This window comes from Gorilla gorilla, chromosome 6, assembly GCF_029281585.2.
Source record: "Gorilla gorilla gorilla isolate KB3781 chromosome 6, NHGRI_mGorGor1-v2.1_pri, whole genome shotgun sequence".
Lineage (NCBI taxonomy): Eukaryota > Metazoa > Chordata > Mammalia > Primates > Hominidae > Gorilla > Gorilla gorilla.
The window spans coordinates 13,154,952-13,178,273 of record NC_073230.2 but is presented as its reverse complement, the minus strand read 5'-3'; the positions used below and the strand labels follow the sequence as shown (position 1 = coordinate 13,178,273).

The following is a 23,322-nucleotide window of genomic DNA, read 5'->3' as shown; positions in this document are numbered from 1 at the left end:
TTTGTGTATTTATTTATTTATTTGAGACAGTCTCGCTCTGTCTCCAGGCTGGAGTGCTGTGGTACCATCTTGGCTCACTGCAACCTCTTGACTCCCTGGTTCAAGCAATTCTGCTCCGTCAGCCTCCCGAGTAGCTGGGATTGCAGGCACACGCCACCACGCCCAGATGATGTTTGTATTTTTAGTAGAGACGGGGTTTCACCATGTTGACCAGGATGGTCTCGATCTCCTGACCTCGTGATCCGCTTGCCTTGGCCTCCCTGAATGCTGGGGTTACAGGCATGAGCCACCACACCTGGCCTACGTTTTTTATTTTAATGAATAGTGCCAAATTTCTCTCCTAAATTCACCAGCAGTAAATGATAGTATAAGAATTTTCACACATCGGCCAAGTGCAGTGCCCCACACCTGTAATCCCAGCACTTTGGGAGGCTGAGGTGGGCCAGTCATCTGAGGTCAGGAGTTCAAGACCAGCCTGGCCAACATGGCAAAACCCTGTCTCTAACAAAAATACAAAAATTAGCTGGATGTAGAGGTGTGCGCCTATAATCCCAGCTACTCCGGAGGCTGCAGCAGGATAATTGCTTGAACCTGGGAGGCAGAAGTTGGAGTGAGCTGAGATCATGCCATTGCACTCCAGCCTGGGCGATAGAGCGAGACTCTGTCTCAAAAAAAAAAAAAAAGATTTTTCACCATCCTCACCAATGCTTGGTATTATCTAATTTAAAAGTTTGCCAGTCTTACAGGGAAAAAAATACTGTCTTGTTTTAATTTTTCATTTTGCTAGTTACTAATGAGATTTAGATTTTTTTATATGTTTTTTGAACATTTCTTATTCTTCTGATGTGTTAGCATTCTTTCATTGTTGTATCTGCTGTGGAGTTATTTTTGTTTTAGTGGTCTCAGGTTAAATTATAATTCAGGGCTGGGTTCAGTGGCTCATGCCTGTAATCCCAGCACTTTGGGAGGCTGAGGGAGGCGGATCACTTGAGGCCAGGAGTTTGAGACCAGCATGGCCAACATGGCAAAACCCCATCTCTATTAGAAACACAAAAATTAGCTGGACATGTTGGCACATTTTTGTTATCCCAGATACTTGGGAGGCTGAAGCACAAGAGTTGCTTGAGCCCGGGAGGCAGAGGTTGCAGTGAGCCGAGATTACACCATTGCCCTCCAGCCTGGGTAGCAGAGGAAAACTGTGTCTCAAAAATAAAAATAAATTATAATTCAAACTATATCTCAAGCTTTAATCTATGAATGACTACTTTGATTCTTACAGATAGTATATAGTGTAATCAAATTTCAGTGTTAAGATAAATGTAAAGAATAGGTATTGTTGAGGGAGAGGGTGTTTTTGTTTCTTTCCTGTCCTATCTCGGAAGCTCAGTATAAGTACATAAGGAGGGATAGGCATAGGAAAGAAATTGAATTATTAAAATTTCATTTTTTCTTAGACAAATAAACCTCAGAGATCACGACCCAATCTCATCAAACCAGCTGCCCAGTGGCAAGATCTGAAAAGGTTGGGAGAAGAAAGGCCTAAAAAGTCTAGAGCAGCATTTGAATCAGATAAGAGCAGCTATTTTTCAGTGTGTAACAACCCATTGTTTGATTCTGGGGCACAGGATGATTCTGAGGATGACTACGGTGGATTTCTGGATCTTGGGCCTCCTGGAATCTCTGAATTCACTAAGCCAAGTGGCCAAACAGAAAGAGAACCCAAGCCTGGACCGAGTCGTAACCAAGCAGCAAATGACATTGTCAACCCCAGATCAGAGCAGAAAGTCATCATCCTGGAAGAAGGTAGCCTTCTTTACACAGAAAGTGATCCTTTGGAAACTCAGAACCAGTCATCCGAAGACTCAGAGACAGAGCTGTTATCAAATCTAGGAGAGTCAGCTGCTCTAGCAGATGATCAGGCCATCGAAGAAGACTGCTGGTTAGATCATCCTTACTTCCAGTCTCTGAACCAACAGCCCCGTGAAATAACAAACCAGGTTGTTCCTCAGGAACGGCAGCCTGAAGCAGAACTGGGCCGCTTGTTGTTTCAGCATGAATTCCCAGGGCCCGCTTTTCCAAGGCCGGAACCCCAGCAAGGTGGGATTTCAGGCCCCTCTTCTCCTCAGCCTGCCCATCCTCTAGGAGAGTTTGAAGACCAACAGTTAGCAATTGATGATGAAGAGCCAGGTCCAGCCTTTCCAATGCAAGAATCTCAAGAGCCCAATTTGGAAAACATTTGGGGGCAAGAAGCTGCAGAGGTAGATCAAGAGCTCGTTGAACTACTAGTGAAAGAAACGGTAAGTTTTATTTTATCAAGTAAATGTAGACACTACATATACTGAGGTGTTTTTTTTTTTTTCATTGCAAAAAAAAAAGAAAGTTGTTGGTATGCGTGGACTTCATTTTCCTAAGAAGTATATATCTAGATGTACAGAATAGAAGAGACACTCTGAAGACATGAAAATGGAATCAGGGTTCCTTTACTATACTTAACCTTCAGGAAGCTCTCTGGGATTCTAACTGCATATCATGGTGGCCTGGTGCTGTCATACCTGCAGTCCCTCGTTTTTTTCAAATTCCTTGAGTTCACTCCAAATGGAAACCCTTAAAGCAGGTTTATTGAATTACCTAGACCTATGCTGTCCAATATGGCACTTACTAGCTCCTTGTGGCTGTTTACGTTTAAATGTCTTACAGTTAAATACAATTTTCCAGTGGCATCAGTCACATCTTAACCTTAGTAGCCACATGAGGCTAACAGCTTACCTCATCATCAAGCATGGAGGACAGTGTTTCTGTCATCCAACAAAGCTCTATTAGTGGTAATATTAAGAGTAATACAAGGGCCGGGCGTGCTGGCTCACACCTGTAATCCCAGCACTTTCGGAGGCCAAGGCGGGTGGATCACAAGATCAGGATATCAAGACCATCCTGGCTAACACGGTGAAACCCTGTCTGTACTAAAAAAATTAAAAATTAGCCGGGCGTGGTGGCGGGCGCCTGTAGTCCCAGCTTCTTGGGAGGCTGAGGCAGGAGCATGGAGTGAACCCAGGAGGCAGAGCTTGCAGTGAGTCAAGATCGTGCCACTGCACTCCAGCCTGGGCGACAGAGTGAGACTCTATCTCACAAAAAAAAAAAAAAGAAAAAAAAAAAGGTGTTACATCTGGTAGCCACTATTTGCCTTCAAACAAGTCCGTTAACCCTACTTTACCCAGGCGGGTTTTTTTTGTTTTGTTTTTGGTTTTTTTTTTTTTTTTTGAGACCGAGTCTCACTCTGTCACCCAGGCTGGAGTACAGTGGTGCGATCTCAGCTCACTGCAACCTCCGCCTCCTGGGTTCAAGCGATTCTTGTGTCTCAGCCTCCCGAGTAGCTGGGATCACAGGCACATACCACCACGTCTGGCTAATTTTTGTATTTTTTTAGTAGAGACGGGGTTTCACCATGTTGGCCAGGCTGGTTTTGAACTCCTGACCTCAGGTGATCCGCCTGCCTCGACCTCTCAAGGTGCTTTGATTATAGGCATGAGCCACTGCGCCCAGCCACCCAGGTGTTTTTATCTAGCCACTAGGTTGTGTGCTGCTTGAGGGCTGGCATGAGATTGTAACTTACTTGTGTTTGGATTCCCTTTGTCTAGACAGAGATGCTCAATATTTGTTGAAGCAATGAAGAATGGATCTGTAAAATGGGGACAGAGAACCAGATCTCTCAAGACCTTTCTAGACCTCATCTTCTATGTAGACAGATGAATCTGGGAACTAGTGTTGAATTTGAAGACACACACAGACCTGCTTCACAGCCCTTTTCTAGTCTTTAGTCATTTTATTATACTTTTTGCCATCTGTCTTGTATTGCCATTTGAAACCATTCTAGTGAATGAAATATAAATTATGTTCTTATTTGTTTCTAGGAAGCAAGATTTCCAGATGTAGCAAATGGGTTTATTGAGGAAATAATTCATTTTAAGAATTATTATGATCTGAATGTGTAAGTATACTACCATGCTTTTTTTGTGGTGGTGGTGGTGGTGGTAAAATATATGTAATAAAAAATTTACCATTTTAATCATTTTTAAATAATACAATTTGGTGTTGTTAAGTAAATTCACATTATTATGCAACTATCACCACCATCCATCTTCAGAACTCTTTCATCTTCTCAAACTGAAACTCTGTCCGCATTAAACACTCACTCCCCATCCCCTTCCCAAGCCAGTGGCACCCACCATCCTACTTTCTTTCTATATGGATTTGGCTACTATCAGGGACCTCATGTGTTTGTTCTTTTCTGACTGGCTTATTTCACTTGGCATTATGTCTTTTTTAATGACCTTGTTAGTTCTGACATTAGTGATACACAGACTGTTTTCTGGATTGTATGGAATACTGCATGGTTATAGAATTATGATACTTAGTTGTTTCTAAGCGTTGATACTACCTGTGTTTTAGTCAAGATGTTAAGACATTTTCTTCCCTACAGTTGTAACAAAATGTTCTGCAACCACTCTGTTTGGAGAAATACATGGAAGCATTTTTTTTTTTTTTTTTTCTTTGAGACAGAGTCTCACTCTGTCACCCAGGCTGGAGTCCAGTGGTGTGATCTCGGCTCACCGCAAGCTCCGCCTCCCAGGTTCAGGCCATTCTCCTGCCTCAGCCTCCTGAGTAGCTGGGACTACAGGCGCCTGCCACCACGCCCGGCTAATTTTGTGTATTTTTAGTAGAGATGGAGTTTCACCATGTTAGCCAGGATGGTCTTGATCTCCTGACCTCATGATCCACCCACCTCGGCCTCCCAAAGTGCTGGGATTACAGGTGTGAGCCACCGCTCCCAGCCATATTTCTTAATTTTCATTATAAAAGGGATAAATATGGGCCAGACATATGGTTCACACCTTTAATTCTGGCACTTTGGGAGGCTGAGGCAAGAGGATTGCCTGAGTCCAGGAATTCAAGGCTGCAGTGAGCTGTGTTATGCTACTGCACTCCAGCCTGGGAGACAGAGTGGGACCTTGTCTCTTATTTTAAAAAAAATTTTTATAAGTGGTAAATATGCTTTTTTAAAAAATAAGTTTTCCTGAAGAATATAAAATGAAAAATATACTCTTTCCCCTCCTTCTGATCTGCAGAGGTGAAATAATTGTAATTTTTTTTTTTTTTTTTTTTTTTTGGAGACAGAGTCTATTCTGTTGCCCAGGCTAGAGTGCAGTGGTGCGATCTTGGCTTAAACAGCAGTCTCCACCTCCCATGTTCAAGCAGTTCTCCTGCTCAGTCTCCTGAGTAGCTGGCATTACAGGCGTACTCCACCATGTCCGGCTAATTTTTGTATTTTTAGTAGAGACAGGGTTTCATCATGTTGGTCAGGCTGGTCTTGAAACCCTGACCTTGTGGTCTGCTGGCCTCAGCCTCTCAAAGTGCTGGGATTACAGCCATAAGCCACCGTGCCCAGCCTGGTGGTAAATTTAAACAAAATAGTTCACTAAACACCTTTCCCCAAAGTTCCTATCTTATACTATAGTTCTCAGTCAAGGTTGCAGGTGAGTTTCTTCCCTGCCAAGGCTGAGAAGGAAGGGCCCCTTTCCAGGTGCTTAGCCCAATGTAGGTACTTTTTTCTAATTTGTACAATGACACTGTTGGAGCCATTAGTGGCCTTGTCTGATCCCACCTCTGTACAGAGGCAACCATTGTCATCAGATTTATATTTATTTATTTATTTATTATTTTTTTTTAATTGATCATTCTTGGGTGTTTCTCGCAGAGGGGGATTAGGCAGGGTCATACGACAGTAGTGGAGGGAAGGTCAGCAGATAAACAAGTGAACAAAGGTCTCTGGTTTTCCTAGGCAGAGGACCCTGGGGCCTTCCACAGTGTTTGTGTCCCTGGGTACTTGAGATTAGGGAGTGGTGATGACTCTTAACGAGCATGCTGCCTTCAAGCATCTGTTTAACAAAGCACATCTTGCACCGCTCTTAATCCATTTAACCCTGAGTGGACACAGCACATGTTTCAGGGAGCACGGGGTTGGGGGTAAGGTCACAGATCAACAGTATCCCAAGGCAGAAGAGTTTTTCTTAGTACAGAACAAAATGGAGTCTCCTATGTCTACTTCTTTCTACACAGACACAGCAACAATCTGATTTCTCTATCTTTTCCCCACATTTCCCCCTTTTCTATTCGACACAACCATCATCGTCATCATGGCCTGTTCTCAATGAGCTGTTGGGAACACCTCCCAGACGGGGTGGCGGCCGGGCAGAGGGGCTCCTCACTTCCCAGAAGGGGCAGCCAGGCAGAGGCGCCCCCCACCTCCCGGACGGGGCGGCTGGCCAGGCGGGGGCTGACCCCCCGCCTCCCTCCCGGACGGAGCGGCTGCCGGGCGGAGGGGCTCCTCACTTCCCGGACGGGGCGGCTGCGGGGCGGAGGGGCTCCTCACTTCTCGGACGGGGTGGCTGCGGGGCGGAGGGGCTCCTCACTTCTCGGACGGGGCGGCCGGGTGGAGGGGCTCCTCACCTCCCAGACGGGGTCGCGGCCTGGCAGAGGCGCTCGTCACATCCCAGATGGGGTGGCGGGGCAGAGGCGCTCCCCACATCTCAGACGATGGGCGGCCGGGCAGAGACGCTCCTCACTTCCTAGACGGGGTGGCGGCCGGGAAGAGGCGCTCCTCACGTCCCAGACTGGGCAGCCGGGCAGAGGGGCTTCTCACATCCCAGACGATGGGCGGCCAGGCAGAGACGCTCCTCACTTCCCAGACGGGGTGGCGGCCGGGCAGAGGCTGAAATCTCGGCACTTTGGGAGGCCAAGGCAGACGGCTGGGAGGTGGAGGTTATAGTGAGCCAAGATCATGCCACTGCACTCCAGCCTGGGCAGCATTGAGCACTGAGTGAACGAGACTCCATCTGCAATCCCGGCACCTCGGGAGGCTGAGGCTGGCAGATGACTACCGGTTAGGAGCTGGAGACCAGCCCGGCCAACACAGTGAAACCCCGTCTCCACCAAAAAAATACGAAAACCAGTCAGGCGTGGCGGTACGCACCTGCAATGGCAGGCACTCGGCAGGCTGAGGCAGGAGAGTCAGGCAGGGAGGTTGCAGTGAGCAGAGATGGCGGCAGTACAGTCCAGCTTCGGCTGGGCATCAGAGGGAGACCGTGGGGAGAGGGACAGGGAGAGGGAGAGGGAGAGCTATTTATTTATTTTTGAGACGGAGTCTCACTCTGTCACCTAGGCTAGAGTGCAGTGGTGCGATCTCAGCTCACTGCAGCCTCCGTCTCCCAGGTTCAAGTGATTCTTCTGCCTCAGCCTCCCAAGTAGCTGGGATTACAGGCATGCGCCATCATGTCTGGCTAATTTTTGTGTTTTTAGGAGAGACAGTTTCCCTATGTTGGCCAGGCTGGTCTTGAACTCCTGACCTCAGGTGATCCATCTGCCTCGGCCTCCCAAAGTGCTGGGATTACAGGTGTGAGCCACTGCACCTGGCCTTCCCTTAATCTTTATCAGTTTTACTTAACATGCTTGTCAGTAAGGCAAAACCGTTAAGAATATACACTACCAGGCCATAGATTGGTGGTGTTGGTCAGTTCTGGAAATTTTGTAGCTGTTTCCTGTCTTCTGTAACTCTTCTCCCACAATCTCCATGTCTCTAAGTCCACCTCTTTGTCTCTGAGATGCATTCTGGATGATTTCTTCAGGGGTGTTCTTCTAGCCCACAAATTTCTCTTCAGTAGAGTGTAATCTCCTTTTAACTCATCCACCGTGTTACTGGTTTTCAGTTATGAAATTTTAGCTTTTAATTCTCTTGGTTATTTTCCTAGAGTTTTGCTCTTTGCCTATATTTTTAATCTTTTTTAAATTTCTTTAACCAATAAACGTAGCTTCTCTGTGAATTTGATTGTTCTGATGTGTTAAGTTCTTGGGAATCATATTCTGTTCTTCCTGCTGGCTCCCATGGTGCCTCGTTTTCTTGTGTATTTTCTAAATTTGACTCTAAGCTCATGTCTTGAGTTCTTGATAGAGTTGGTTTCTTTAGAGATCATTGCTTTTGCTTCTTTCAAGTCCCCAAGGGCAGTGTCAGTTTGAAACAACTTTAGATTCCTGTCTTGAAGTTTTTGGATTACACAAACTCTTTTTTTTGAGACGAAGTCTCACTCTCTTGCCCAGGCTGGAGTGCAGTGGTGTGATCCTGGCTCACTGCAACCTCTGTCTTCTGGGTTCGAGCGATTCTTCTGCCTCAGCCTCCTGAGTAGCTTGGATTACAGGTGCCCACCGCCCAGCTATTTTTTGTGTTTTTAGTAGAGATAGGGTTTCACCATGTTGGCCAGGCTGGTCTCGAACTCCTGACCTCAAGTTATCCCACTGTCTCAGCCTCCCAAAGTGCTGGAAGACGTGAGCCACCATGCCCTGCAAACCTTTTATTTATTTATTTGTTTGTTTGTTTGTTTGTTTATTTATTTATTTATTTATTTTGAGAGAGAGTTTTGCCCTTGTTGCCCAAGCTGGAGTGCAGTGGCATGATCTCAGCTCACTGCAACCTTCGCCTCCCAGGTTCAGGTGATTCTCCTGCCTCAGTCTCCCGAATAGCTGGGATTACAGGCATGTGTTACCTCACCCGGCTTGGATTACCCAAACTCTTAAAGCATTTTTTATTTTTCAACGACAGACTCTACCTGGGTATTTAACCTTCCTTACAGTGAGGAAAGAAAGCCATTTGGTTATTTACATGCCAGTTACTCACTCTTCTGAAGCCTTTCCACATATTCTTTATTGTGTATAGTTTTTAAACTTGGTTATTGTAGAATATAATATACATAAAGAAAAATGAACAAAATAAAGATGCACAGCTCAATAATTTATCACAAACCAAACATTTATGTAACCACAACCCAGAAATCTTCAAGAAATAGAACGTTGCTATCCTTTTTGAACACTACATAAAGATTTTGTATAGTCTATAGTCTTTTGAGTCTGATTTCTTTTCACTCAGCATTATGTTAGGTTTATTCATGTGGGCTAGAACCACAGTTTATATATTTTCCATTGCTAAGTGGTATTCCATTTATACCACTTAGCAATGAAATTTTCCATCTACTTTTGATAGGCATTTGAGTTCTGACTGTCACAAATAATGTAGCTGTGAACATTCTCCTGCTTGTCTTCTGAACTCCACTTGCCCCACACCCTGGCATCCACCTTCCTATTGGCTATGTTTGTGTCTTCCAGCAGAATTGTTTGTTGGAGATTTTTTTCCCCTCCTAAGCTTTTAAAATACTTTCTTTTTGGGTTTCTAAGTGGCATGATAATAACTACATTTTTTTAAATTACTAAGCTTTATTTTTTAGAGCAGTTTTAGGTTTATAGGAAAACTGAGCAGCAATGACTACATTTTTACAATGAAAACTTTCTTGTAGGCTTCTACTCATCTAAAAAGCAACTTATATGTGTGAATTGCTTTAACAACTCTTTGACAATACTGAGTTATGATGTTATTTTTTGTAGTTAACTAGGGTAGGCATGAAGTAGCATAAGTGACATTTCTTTGCTAATTGGCTGTGTTTTTCATATATCTGTTTACTAATTGTATTTCCCTTGCGTGTGAATTGTTTACTTCTCTCTTTGAATTCCTTTTTTTTTTTTTTTTTGGTTAATGTTTTCCTGGTTATGAAATGTAATACATGTTTGTTCATTACAGAAAATGTAAATGATAGAGAAAAGTATAAACTTAGCTCATTTATAGAACAATGATTTGAATACCAGATACCATGTTTTAGTATTTTTTAACAATTTAACCTCATAGAAATTGAGTATATTCAATGTTTTTCTCTCCTTCTGCAAATGAACATCATGTTTAAATATATCTTCAAGATTGTCTAGAAAGATCACTAAAACGTAATCAAATTGACGCCTTCTCTTACAGTTCTGTTCTCCTACTTCCTGAGTCTCACACGTGTACTTATTTTTAGGGACTTGCTGACCGTCTGTGCTTTTTGTGTCACTCAGAAACAAACACTGATCCTTAAACACATTAAAATTCTCGTGAAATCCAAAAAGCAAGGGAATGTACAGTCATTGTATTGCATCTTTTCAAGCCAGTCTTGTTTTCCTGACACTGCTTTCCTTTCCATTAGCTTCTGGACTCCTAGGACAATGTTAAATTCCACAGCTAAACTAAAATGTTAATGGAAACTGGAAATAAGGCCCAAAGCTGAGTTGAGCAGGCTGGGATTTTGTTGTAGCTCAGTCTCAGTTGCTTTATGTGCGTCTTTAAATGGCCTTCAGATGGAACCGTCTGGCCATTTTAAGCAGGGAGCCTATTCATTAGAGAACCACATGGCAGGTAATCTACTCTGGCTGGTTAACTTAGACCTTTCACTCACACGTGGTCAACTTCAGTTGGATGAAGGCAGCAACAACTATCTAAGGGTTGAAAGGTTGGAGTACTAGCCTGGCTTGCTTTGCAGGAGTGACTTCTCTAGAACTGCTAGCATGTCAGATCAGCTCAAGCATGAGGTCATACGAATAGGTGGGCAGATTGAAGTCCGACAGGCTTCCCCACTGCTTTTGCCCCAGGATGCAGATATTAGAACAGAGGCTGCCACTTGTTTCTGTAGAAGAAAAACTTTGTCCTTCATTTTCTGTGCCTCCAAATGTCACTTAACCTCCAGAAGAGTTGTGTTGGTAAGCATAATGAAGGGATTAAACTAGAAATGAATTTTGACAGTTTATAGTGAGAGCTTCTGATTTCTGTCATGTGGAACTTCGTGTCTGTAGCATTTCAGTATTTGAAGTTCTTAATATTGTTGCAAATATAAAATGAATTGGGGAGAGATGAACCTCTCAAACATGTTTTGTTTTTTCAAGAAATCATATCTACTTGTCCATCTGTATTTCATGTAGAGGTGTATTTACGTATCATTTACTTGAGAAAACACGTAAAAACAGACCATTTTAAAGCTAGTCCGTGTCTGGTTTGTCGCCACATCAAATATGCACATGTAATGAGTTGTCTGGAACTCAGGCCTTTCCCTACAGAAGGGATTTTTGCTGGTGGCTAATTCTCAGGTCAGCCTTCAAAGGTTTGCATAACCTCATTGCACACCAGTGAATTCTAGGATGGAGAATTACCACTGATGACAGTGGTTTTAAAGGAAAATGTACTCTGAATTCTTGTCGCCCTCTGTAATAGGAGGAGTTGCCTGCTTTTTTTCCTCTCTTTGGGCCTCTGGCGTCGTGTTCCGTGGACTGGGCAGGCTGTGGTGGTAGGGAAGGGGGGAGCTTAGAGATGAAGAGTATATGGGACTCCTGAAGTAACGGCAAAGGGAAGTGCATTGAGATGTCAGGATGAGGGAGAAGGCTTTGACATGGGTCGCCGGCGGGGGCTGCAGAATCAACGAACCTCTCCAAACCAGTCCCCAAACGCTGGCACCTGGGTGAGAAAAGGAGCAGAGCTGAGCACTTTTTCTCTGCCCTCTTTCTGCCAGACCTCCTGTTCTACTATTACAGGCCTTACTATTGACATCTGGCAAAAGAGAACCAGTAGAAAGGGAAGTGTGTGAGAACTGCAGGTATAGCACCTAGGAGGTCATCTTAGAAATCTACTGGAGCAAGAGAAAGAACAGAGAAAAGGGGAGGTCCCCATTACCCTCTGAGCAAAGAAGCTTCCTTGCTACTGAATGTGGCTAGAGCTGTACCCCACCCACTCTGTCTTCACTACTGTGCAGTCATTCCAAGGTGGTTGTCTGATTTGACTGTGAAGAGCCTGGATAGTTAACATCTGTTGGGTCTGGGTGGTGATACATCAATGTGTGTTATCTCACTCTATATAGCCTTACTTTGGAAGTATTTCATGCTGATAATAGACAAAGCTAGTGGGTTTGGTGTGAAGAGAGTCTGTTCATAGGAAAACATGATCTGTTCATCAGTCTAGCTTAGCAGTTAGCTAAATAAACCAAGTGTAACTCAGTGGCTCATAGAGCTTTATATTACCATAGAGATTTATGTTACCACAGGGGTATAAAAAGTATTAATGAATTAACGGAAGGTCTTTTATATTTCATTTATTTATTACATCTCTTTGCAGACTGTTTTTTACTGTAAATGTGAACAGTTTTCCACTTCTTACTTGTTCATAGTTTTCTTGACAAAGAGTAGCTACTTTTCTTTCAAATTTTCCAATTTTGTAGTTTAACCAATAATAGTTTCAGTGACTTCATTACATTAACACCCAATTGATACATAAACTTCAGAGGAGTTTGCCTTAATCAGTATGTTCATTGCTTTTTAAATTTTTTATCTTTCACAAAGATAGAAATTCAGTGCAGTTGTTTGTTTGTTTGTTTAGTTTTTCTGGGCTACAAACATCTTAATTTCTTAATAAGCCAGTTGTAATGTGTGACTGAGGACTATATTCTTCAAACATTGCATTTGAAACAATGGGCAGGTGTGGGATTTGGAAGCAGTATGAAAGTAACATCATTTGTTTTTGCAGACTTTGTAATTTTCTTCTGGAAAACCCAGATTATCCAAAGAGAGAAGATAGAATCATTATAAATCCCAGTAGCAGTCTGCTGGCCAGCCAAGATGAGACAAAGGCAAGTGTCATGTTCTTGTTTTGCAGTCACTGCCTGGAAATGCTCTGCTTTGGTGATGGTGGTGGTGTTGTTATCTCTGTGGGAAGAAAGTGCTTTGTTGGGACAAGTTTTTAAAGACTAGCCGAGGGACATAGGATTTCAGAATGTATCTATACTTCAGTGCAATCTCCCAGTCTGAGCCACTTTGAATTCTGTCTTTAAGTTCTATCTTTCCTTGTAATTCTTATCTTCCTTTTCCCACAAAGAATTGAACGAATTCTCCATATCTTTAATCCTACAAAGCAAATTCCTAAAGCAAAACAAGAATTGGCCAAAACTCTTAACATTTTATTATGAAAATTTTCAAACCTACAGAAAAATTGAGATATTTTACGTTGATCATTTATGTACCTACCACTGTTACTAGTTAACAGTTTACTGTATCCTCTTTATCATACGTATGTCCTCTGTCTGTCCATCAGCACATCTTTGTTGTGTTTCATTTCATGATAATGCATTTCAAAGTAAATTGCAAAAACATGAGTACACTTCCCTGTAAGTACTTCAGCATGCAGATCATTACCCAGAGTGGAATATCTTTTTTCTTTTGATGTGAGATTTGTATACAGTGTATACTATACATCTGTTTAACCAGATCTCATATCAAGATGTAAACAGTTTGGTTTTTAAAAACTTTAATCATTGTCATTATTTGTGATCTAATCTGGCATTTAGTTTGTTATATGGTAAAGTATGGTTGAGAACTAACTTTATTAAGATCTGTTGCTTGATCTTCCAACTCCCCATAGATTCTTTGACTATCTCTCTTACGTATTCTATAATAGAAAAAAAATAGTTGTTTGTAAATATGGTATGGAAAGAAGATGGCTGTAAGATTGGTTTAAATCCCCAACTGTACTTCTTTAGTAGTAAAACTAGTCTGTCGGCTCCAGACAGGCTTGTCTGAGCCACCATTTTCTCATCTGTCTTATAGGGCTGGTAACTTCCTTATAGAGTAATTAGAACAAATGTTATTCTTTTCTACACATGTAATTCTTAAAATGATTTCCCCTATATGGGAAATGTACTGCCTGGCCTCTGATTTTATGCTTCTGTCTCGTTTCAGTTGCCTAAAATAGACTTTTTTGACTATTCCAAATTGACCCCTCTTGACCAGCGCTGCTTCATCCAAGCTGCTGACCTCCTCATGGCCGACTTCAAAGTGCTCAGTAGTCAGGACATCAAGTGGGCCCTGCACGAGCTCAAAGGACACTATGCAATCACCCGAAAGGTACTCTACTTGGTCTTCCTGTTGGGGTCACACCTCTTGACTACATCTTCCCATGGTAACAGAATGAACAGTTCAGCTTGTGGAAATTGGGATGGTTTATGATTGCTAAGGAATTTATGAGGGTGAAGATAAATCGATGGGTATTTGCTGATCATGAAGGGCTAAATGAAAAGAAATAATAGACAGATGAGAAGCAGAGAAGTTCTGCTTTGACCGTAAAAACATGGAGGGTAATACATTCTACTGTGGAATGCAGGAGTGTGAAAGATGCGTTCTAATGCTGCTCCTTCCTGATTTGCTTTCCAACTTGGGACAGGTCACACAACCATCCATCCCCCAGGTGGCTCAGTTATCAGTGATAGGACGTAAGGTCTGTAGAGAGTCCAGGAACACAGCAGTGCCCCCTCAGAAGAGAATGGGCAGCTACTGACAGCTCCCAGCGTTCTCCCCCCAGGATCCTAAAATAGATGGCACTTAAAGGCCTTGGTTGAGGGTGAGGAGGGTGCTGGTTTGTGGTGGGTAACACAGGCGTCTTCCATGAAGGACAGCATACGGTGCCTGCTTTGTAGCTGTGGCCAGAACAGGAGCGCACGCACCAGCAGAGACCTTGGCTTACTCCTCTTGGTCGCTCTTACTGCCATTAAATTCTATTCTACTGAAATTCTTGTGATTCTCAGCAAACACAGTGATGTTTCTTTTGTCCAAAGGACAAACGTGGAGTTATGGTAGTGGTTAAAATACTCATTGGGTCTTACCTGTAGGAAGGGAAGAACCAAGCCAAGGACTGTGGTTCATGCTAAGGTCTAGGCCAAGCCCCTTCCACCTTTTTTTTTTCTTTTTTTTTTGAGGCGGAGTCTCACTCTGTTGCCCAGGCTGGAGTGCAGTGGCGTAATCTCGGCTCACTGCAGCCTCTGCCTCCCCAGTTCAAGCAATTCTTCTGTCTCAGCCTCCTGAGTAGCTGCGACTATAGATGCTCACCACCACACCTGGTTGGTATTTTTAGTAAAGATGGGGTTTCACCATTTCGGCCAAGCTGGTCAGCAACTCCTGACCTCAGATGATCTGCCCACCTCAGCCTCCCAAAGTGCTGGGATTACCGACATGAGCCACCGTGCCCAGCCAAAAAAAAGACTGAAAGAAAAATAGAGGGGCTTTGAAAGGTAAAACAGGAGGCAACCTAAGGTAGACCAAGGGTCTCCAGAAGGGCCACCCTGAGGAAGGGACATTTAATCACAGACCCAAGTAGGAGTTTGGTGAAAGGGGTCGTGGAAGATGTTAGTATCATTTATTGGGGTGAAACTAGTATAAACATCTGCTTTGGAGAGAAATAATCACGAATTCAGTCTGGGAAACGTTGGTTGCCAATGTGCTGAGAAGGGCCTGTGAGACATCTGAGTAAAAATAATTCATTGGGAGGTTGAATGGACTAGAAAGTTTGGAAAATACAGACTGTAGATAGGATTTTTTTTTTTTAATCTCCTTGGGTTTTATGGTGATAGGACTTTGAGAGTCATCAGCATATGGAAAATCTCACCAGCCAGGATGAGGTACCCAGAGATACCAGGTGAGAAGAGAGGACTCCTGACATGCAAAGACCAAGCGGAGGAGGCAGGCAGACAGGAACGAGGAAGCTGAGAGACTGGGGCAGTCTGTATTATTATCATCATCATCATGGTTATTCTTGTTTAGAAACAGGGTCTCTCTCTGTCACCCAGGCTGGAGTACAGTGGCCCAATCGTGGCTTATTGCAACCTTTACCTGGGCTCAAGCCATCCTCCTGCCTCAGCCTCCCATGTAGCTAGGACTACAGGTGCACGCCACCACACCTGGACGATCTTTTTATTTTATTTTTTGTAGAAATGGGGTCTTGCTAGATTGTGCAGGCTGGTCTTGAACTCCTGGCCTCAGGCTATCCTCCCACCTCAACCTCCTAAAGCACTGGGTTGCCACCATGCCCAGCCTATGTTGTTAAATGCTGCTAAGAGTTTGTGCAAGATGAAGACTAAAATGTAGATGGTAGACTTATAGACTTGGCCACTCAATAATAAGCATGGATTAGTAAGTGCAAAGGCAGGATAGATGCCAAAGTAGAGACAGCTGGAAAGCTTGTGGTCATAAGGGTGAGGTGGTGAAACAGCAGATAAACAGCTCCTTTGATAAGTTTCTCTACAAAGAGGGGAAGAAGAAAGAGGGGCTGGCATTGAAAGAGAGATGAGATCACCTTCTCAACACCGCCACACTGGGGATTAAGTTTCAGCAGGAGTTTCAGACAAACACTGCATCATAGCCACCCCGCTTCTCATTGCCACCCAGACTGGGACCCCAGCCTGCCCTGCACCCTAACAGCGTAGCCACAGGACATGAGCCCCAAGGCCTCCTATCCCCTGCCACAGTCAGGAGTCCCACCCAGTCTTCCTGAAAGGCTCCCACTCTTCCTTCTTCTCTTCCAGGCAGAATGGCCTTACCTCACACACCCTTCCTTCCGTTTCAAATCAGGTACCCCTTCTCCCTCCTGTTTTTAGGATGGCAAAGACTTGAGCGCTTTTTTTTTTTTTTAAGACAGAGTCACGCTCTGTCGCCTAGGCTGGAGTGCAATGGCGCGATCTCAGCTCACTGCAACCTCTGCTTTCCAGGTTCACTGATTCTCATGCCTTAGCCCCCCAAGTAGCTGGGATTACAGGCGCTTGCTACCACGTCCAGCTAATTTTTTGTATTTTTACTAGAGACGGGGTTTTGCCGTGTTGTCCAGGCTGGTCTTGAACACCTGACCTCAGGTGATCCACCTGCCTCGGCCTCCCAAAGTGCTGGGATTACAGGCGTGAGCCACCGCGCCCACCCTGATTTGAACACATTTAAATCCTGATAAGGAAAATCTAATAGAGAGAAGCTGAAGGTAGAAAAGAAAAGGGATCCTCACCAGTGGAAGGATTTTGAACTCCAGCATCCTGTTGAAGGGTGGGGTGGATATAGGTGCATGCAGAGAAGAGCGTGGGGGAAGCAGGTTAGGGGAGAGTAAAGAGGAGCATTGACCAGAGAAACAACATGGAAGATTTGCCTACAGAATGGGACTCACTAGCCCATTGTCATGTGATTTTACCTGTACTTATTCAAGGACAGCTTGGACAGTTTTGTTTTGTTTGAGACAGGGTCTCCTGTGTTACCCAGGATGGAGTGCAGTGGCGCAATCATGGCTCACTGCAACCCTGCCTCTCAGGCTCAAGTGATTGTCCTATCTTAGCCTCCGAGTACCTGGGACCACAGCTGTGGACCACCACGCCCAGCTATTTTTTTGTATTTTTAGTAGAGACGGGGTGTCCCCATGTTGCCCAGGCAAGCCTTGAACACCTAAGCTCAAGTAATCCACGCCCCCCAGCCTCCAACAGTGCTAGGATTACAGGTGTGAGCTGCTGCACCCAGCCAACAGTTTTTCTTTTCCCTAGTTACTCTTTAATCTGTCAGTAAGTGTTTTGCTTCCATCACCATACCAGTTTATGAAAGTCAGAGAAAATGAAAATAAAGAAATGCTGCCTATTTATTTTACCACTGCCTATTCCTTTTTTTTTTGAGACGTAGTCTCACTCTTGCCCAGGCTGGAGTGCAGTGGTGCAGTCTCGGCTCACTGTGACCTCTGCCTCCTGGGTTCAAGCGATTCTCCTGCCGCAGCCTCCTAAGTAGCTGGGATTACAGGCGTGCACCACCATGCCCGGCTAATTTTTGTATTTTTAGTACAGACAGGGTTTCACCATGTTGGCCAGAGTGGTGTCGAACTCCTGACCTCAAGGGATCTGCCCACTTGGCCTCCCAACGTGTTGGGATTACAGGCGTCAGCCACCGCAACCAGCTGCCACTACCAATTGTTAGCCATGCTGGGAAGACAGCTGAAACTGTGTTAAAATGGCATTCAGGGATTGCCTGTCTCGTGTATTCTTATTTTCCATTTACAGAAGGAACCTTTCCTTTTCTCAATTTTTAGGCCTTGTCTGATGCCATTAAAAAATGGCAGGAGCTATCACCAGAAACCAGTGGAAAAAGGAAGAAGAGAAAACAAATGAACCAGTATTCTTACATTGATTTCAAGTTTGAACAAGGTAATGCAAACTGTGTTGGTGGCAGTGTGCAGTTGCAACACTGTACCTTTTCTTCTTCACAGTCAGTGAAGGAAGCCGTGCTACAGGTGTCTGCTGAGCATCTGGACAGGCCAGTCCAAGGAGTGACTGACAGGAACTATTTTCTCAGCACATCAAAATTTTTAGAAAGTGGCTGCACTTGTTGGCTTCCTTCTTCCTACTTAAGATAAACTGTGAGAGGAAAATTTTGTGTGGTGTTAGAAAATTCATGTGTGAGAAGGTATTTGAGTGTGCTGTTAAGCTTGGGGGAAAAACTGGTCTTGAAGGTTTGATGCGAATTGGCTGTTATTAGGTAAAAACTACCCAGACTTAATGAATGAGGGCTTACTGCAGAGGGTCACTTACGCAACTGAGAGAATGGCTAATAGCCACGTTTCTCCAAAATTCTGTCATTCTTATTGATGAAATAACTGCTGAAAACCCTTTTGAAGAGGTTATTTCAGGTCTGATCCCCAAAAATGTAAACTTGAGTGTTAAAACAACTCAGATTTTATCTGAGTTGCTTCCACCCAGTAAAGGCGTTTACTACAACTTTTCTAGAGATCATCCCTTTCTGTTACATGTGTACTTAATTACCACACTTGATTTCAGGTATGACTAAGTGGAAACTCAGGTAACTATAAAGCTGGAAAGTATTTGTATATACTATGAACTTTTCAGGCTCTAAAAGAAAATCCCTTAGGCTATGACTCCCGAGGTTCCTAAGCCAGTCTGGAGCAGTGCTCTGCTGACATGACATTCGCCCTGGCCTGTGGCAGAATGTAGAACTAGGGACAGTGTGCAGGTGGTTTTTCATTCAGCCAGATTTACCCAGAGTTCAGAACAGGCATCCTTGTACATAGCCATACAGCGTTTGTTTCTGACTTCAGTGGTGGAGAAAGTGCTACTTTGCAAGATAGTTGACTTCCTTGTTGGTCAGCTCTGTCTTTTAGACAGTTCTTCCTTTATATTTGTCAGCATGTACTTCCTGAAATGTCCTGCCATGGTTGTAGTTCTTGCCTGTGGAGAGAGATTCTGACTGTTGTCCCTTCATCAGCCTGACTGCCCTTCTCCTCTTCCCTGTGTGCCCTTCTCTAGCTTGTCAGGGTCTCTTTGAAAGTTGGGGTATAGAAGACTGCACATCATACTCCACATGAGGTCTGCTAACATTCAGCCTTGCTCTTTTCACCCACATTGCTGTCAGGTCATAAACCTGTCTCAGTTTTGCTGCATCTCACATTTTCCCCTGTTAACTTCATTTTATTTGATTTGGTTTCTTGTTTTAGGTATAGCACTTTAATTTAGATTCTGATTCTTTAATTTTACTTATCAGATAATCTCAAAGGACCCTGGAAGTATAAGATAGAAAATACACTTGATTTACGTTAGTAGTTTAATGTTTATGACTCACACTTAGCCTTTTTTGACAGCTTTGTATAAGGACACAGGCTAAGAATCCCTCATCTGTTCCAGGGATCCCATTTTTCTCCTTTTCAATTTGTTTTCCGTCTAAACACTGCTCTTTGGGCTATAATTGCTTGACTCAAAGAGTGAGACAGGGTTCTCCCTCCTCTGTCCTTTTTATGCTCATGCAGGAAAATACATTAGAGGGAAGTTTGTAGACTTAATTGCATTTTTTTTTTTTTTTTTATTTTTTGAGACGGAGTCTTGCTCTGTCGCCCAGGCTGGAGTGCAGTGGCGCAATCTCGGCTCACTGCAAACTCCGCCTCCTGCGTTCACGCCATTCTCCTACCTCAGCCTCCCGAGTAGCTGGGACTACAGGCGCCCACCACCGAGTCCGGCTAATTTTTTGTGTTTTTAGTAGAGACGGGGTTTCACCATGTTAGCCAGGATGGTCTCGATCTCCTGACCTCGTGATCCGCCCGCCTTGGCCTCCCAAAGTGCTGGGATTACAGGCTTGAGCCACCGCACCTGGCCAATTGCATTTATTTTTAAAAATAAAGGACTGAAAATAAATCTTATTACTTTAACATGATAAACTACAAAAAGAACTGAGTAAAGACGAAAGAAATAATAGAAGGTGAAAATTTTTTTAATTTGTAGCATTGATAATTACAGTAATTAACATTGAGCACTTAATATGTACCAGTCACTTTTCTAAGTGCTTTAATGGATCAATTCATTTATGTTTCAAATAGCCTTATGAGATGTATGTGCCATTATTATCATTTTATAGAAAAAAAGTGAAGCACAGAGAGGTTAAGTAACTTGGCAGATGTTACACAGCTAGCGAGTAGCCCAGCTGGGAATCTGGCTTCAAAGCTTACTATCTAACCACGTGCTTTTCTATTCTCATAATACCAAAAACTGATTTTGTTTTTTTGTTGTTTTTTTTTTTTAATTTTGAGACGGAGTCCACTTCCCAAGCTCAAGCGATTCTCCTGCCTCAGCCTCGCAAGTAGCTGGAATTAATTACAGGTGTGCGCCATCATGCCTGGGGGTTTCACCATGTTGGACAGGTTGGTCTCGAACTCCTAACCTTAGATGATGTGCCCTCCTTGGCCTCCCAAAGTGCTAGGATTACAGGCGTGAGCCACTGGGCCTGGCCCCAAAAACTGGTTTTCTGAAGAAAAGGTTTGAATTTAAAAAAGCATGAGAGGCTGGGCGCGGTGGCTCACGCCTGTAATCCTGGCACTTTGGGAGGCCGAGGCAGGCGGATCACAAGGTCAGGAGATCAAGGCCATCATGGCTAACACAGTGAAACCCCGTCTTTACTAAAAATACAAAAAATTAGCCGGGCATGGTCGTGGGCGCCTGTAGTCCCAGCTACTCGGGAGGCTGAGGCAGGAGAATGGCGTGAACCCCGGGGGGGCGGAGCTGACAGTGAGCCGAGATCGCACCACTGCACCCTTGCCTGGGCGACAGAGCGAGACTCTGTCTCAAAAAAAAAAAAAAAAAAATGAGAATGAGCAAGAGAAAAGGAGAATCAAAATAAAATGTATTAGGAACCAGATAGTAAATATTAAAATCAAGAGATTACCAAGAACGGACAAGAGTAAATTGAAAATCTGAATGAGATAAAGTTTTCTAGAAAAACATAAATTGGCCAGGCGTTGTGGCTCACACCTGTAATCCCAGCACTTTGGGAGGCCAAGGCTGGTGGATCATTTAGCCCAGGACTTCAAGACCAGCCTGGACAACATGGCAAAATCCCATCTCTAAAAAAATACAAAAAAATTAGCTGGGTGTGGTGGCATCTGTCTGTATAGTCGCAGCTCCTCAGGAGGCTGAGGCGGGAGGATTGCCTGAGCCCAGGAGTTGAGGCTGCAGTGATCTGTGAATGTGCCACTGCACTCCAGCGTGAGCAACAGAGCAAGGCTCTGTCTCCAAAAAGAAAATCATAAATTGCCAAATCAGTGAAACAAGTACAAAACCTAAACAGATCATTTACATGTCTAATATTTGTTATTCTGCTCTCTTTTATTCTCATGTTATAATATATTGTGGTGAATCTAGGTACTATTCCTTCAGACCCTTGTATATTTGAATGCTTTGAAAATAAAAATGGTTGAAAATCATACAGCACATTTGCACCCACAAGAATGGCTAAAATTAAAAACCGATGATAGGTGTTGGTAAGGACATGGAGAGACTGGAACTCACATGCATTGCTGATGGAGGAAGGGTGTAAACTGGTACAACCACTTTGGAAAACTGGCATTATTTTCTAAAGCTGGAAGTAAGCCTATCCCATGATCTAGCAATTCCCAGCTAAATTGCGGACATACATTCACCAACAAATGGCTATAAGCAGCGCTATTCAGATTAACCCAAAAATGCAAACCCAAATGTCCTCAGTAGTGAAATAGATAATAAATTGTGGTATATTCACATAGTACACTAGTGACAGGATAGGAGACGCCTTCCAATTGGAGCATAAACAGAGGGAAAGAATCAGAAAGGTCAAAAAATGGATGGTAGGTTGGCAAATGGTAAGAAGCCCAGTCTTCCCAAATGGTAGAATGTGATAGAAAAGTCATGAAACGTACCATCAGAGAGAAGGTGGAGGATGAGGCCGGGAAGAATGGACATGGCTGGCCCAGGTTCCTAACACATAGTTGTCTGCATGATTTTGCATTGTCGTATATCTTCTAGGTGACATAAAAATAGAAAAGAGGATGTTCTTTCTTGAAAATAAGCGACGACATTGTAGGTCCTATGACCGACGTGCTCTCCTTCCAGCTGTGCAACAAGAGCAGGAGTTCTATGAGCAGAAAATCAAAGAGATGGCAGAGGTAGGAAGATGTGCTCTGGTCTTGGGGTGTGTTTCTGGGATTCTGGTTTGCTCTTAGGGTTTAGTTAGTACAAAACTGTCTTAAGATTTCCCTTTTCTTCAGAGTGTTAAATTTGGATATATGCAAAGTTTTTAAAAGAAAAAACCTGGGTTTTGTCATAATACTTATGTTTGTGTTTCATAAATCAGATTCATGTTAGAAAATTTTAATTGGAGCTTACTGTATCTATTTTACCTCCTCCCTCAGCCTCGGTTCCATTTCGCTCTTTAATGTTTCTAAATATAGTATCAAATGTGCAAGTCAGCTGGAATGTATATATTGGTTGTTTAATAAGTATCTTCTAAACCAGTGGCTCTCAAAGTGTGACCCAGAGATCCCTGGGTTTCCCAAGACTCTCTTGGGGGTCTGCGAGGTCAAACCTCTTATAACTATGCTAAGACATTACAATGACCCTTGAACAACATGAAAGTTAGGAGTGCTTCCCCCTGTGCAGCTGAAAGTCAGCATATAATGTTTGACTGCCCCAAAACTTCACTGTGAACAGCCTACCGTTGACAGGAAGCCTTACCCATAATAGTCAATGAACACGTTTGGTATGTTTTGTGTATTACATGCTGTATTCTTAGAATAAGGTAAGCTAGAGAAAACGTTATTAAGAAAATGAGAAGGAAAATATATTTCATATTCATTAAATGGAAGTGTGGATCAGCATGAGAAGGTCTTTATCTTCATGGTCTTCACGTTGAGTAGGCTGAGGAGGGAGGGGTGTGTTGGTTTTGCTGTCTCAGGGTGGCAGAAGCAGAAGAAAATCAGCACATAAGTGGGTCCCCACAGTTCACATCTCTGTTGATCAAGCTCAACTGTATTTGCTTTTTCACCATATTGAATTTGTACCAGCAGAACAAAAGCAGTGGTGCCTTGGCATGAATCAGGCCAGTGGCATAGAGCCATCCTCATAATCATTGTTTTCTTCACCACCATGCACTTACATTTTTAAGACACACCAGTTTCACCTGAAAATGTCTTTGATAAAGCAGTAAAAATTATTTTACCAAGTTTTGACCATTGAAAACATCTTTTCAATATTCTGTGTAATAAAATGAAGTCTTCATAAA

The 23,322-nt window shown here is 43.4% G+C and overlaps 1 protein-coding gene across 2 annotated transcripts in view; it reads left to right on the top strand.

The window, feature by feature from the left end:
* The window catches only part of RNF216 (ring finger protein 216), a 164,238-nt gene that overhangs the window by 38,507 nt on the left and 102,409 nt on the right, over window positions 1-23,322 (top strand). Inside the window, exons 4-9 of one of the 2 annotated variants that reach the window (XM_031013013.2) lie at window positions 1,626-2,297; window positions 3,909-3,985; window positions 12,473-12,575; window positions 13,681-13,845; window positions 17,819-17,933; window positions 22,068-22,207. In XM_031013013.2, the coding sequence (XP_030868873.1) occupies window positions 1,626-2,297; window positions 3,909-3,985; window positions 12,473-12,575; window positions 13,681-13,845; window positions 17,819-17,933; window positions 22,068-22,207 (1,272 nt within the window). Of the gene's footprint in view, window positions 1-1,454; window positions 2,298-3,908; window positions 3,986-12,472; window positions 12,576-13,680; window positions 13,846-17,818; window positions 17,934-22,067; window positions 22,208-23,322 lie in introns of both variants that reach the window. The other variant, XM_031013012.2, reaches the window with a different exon arrangement.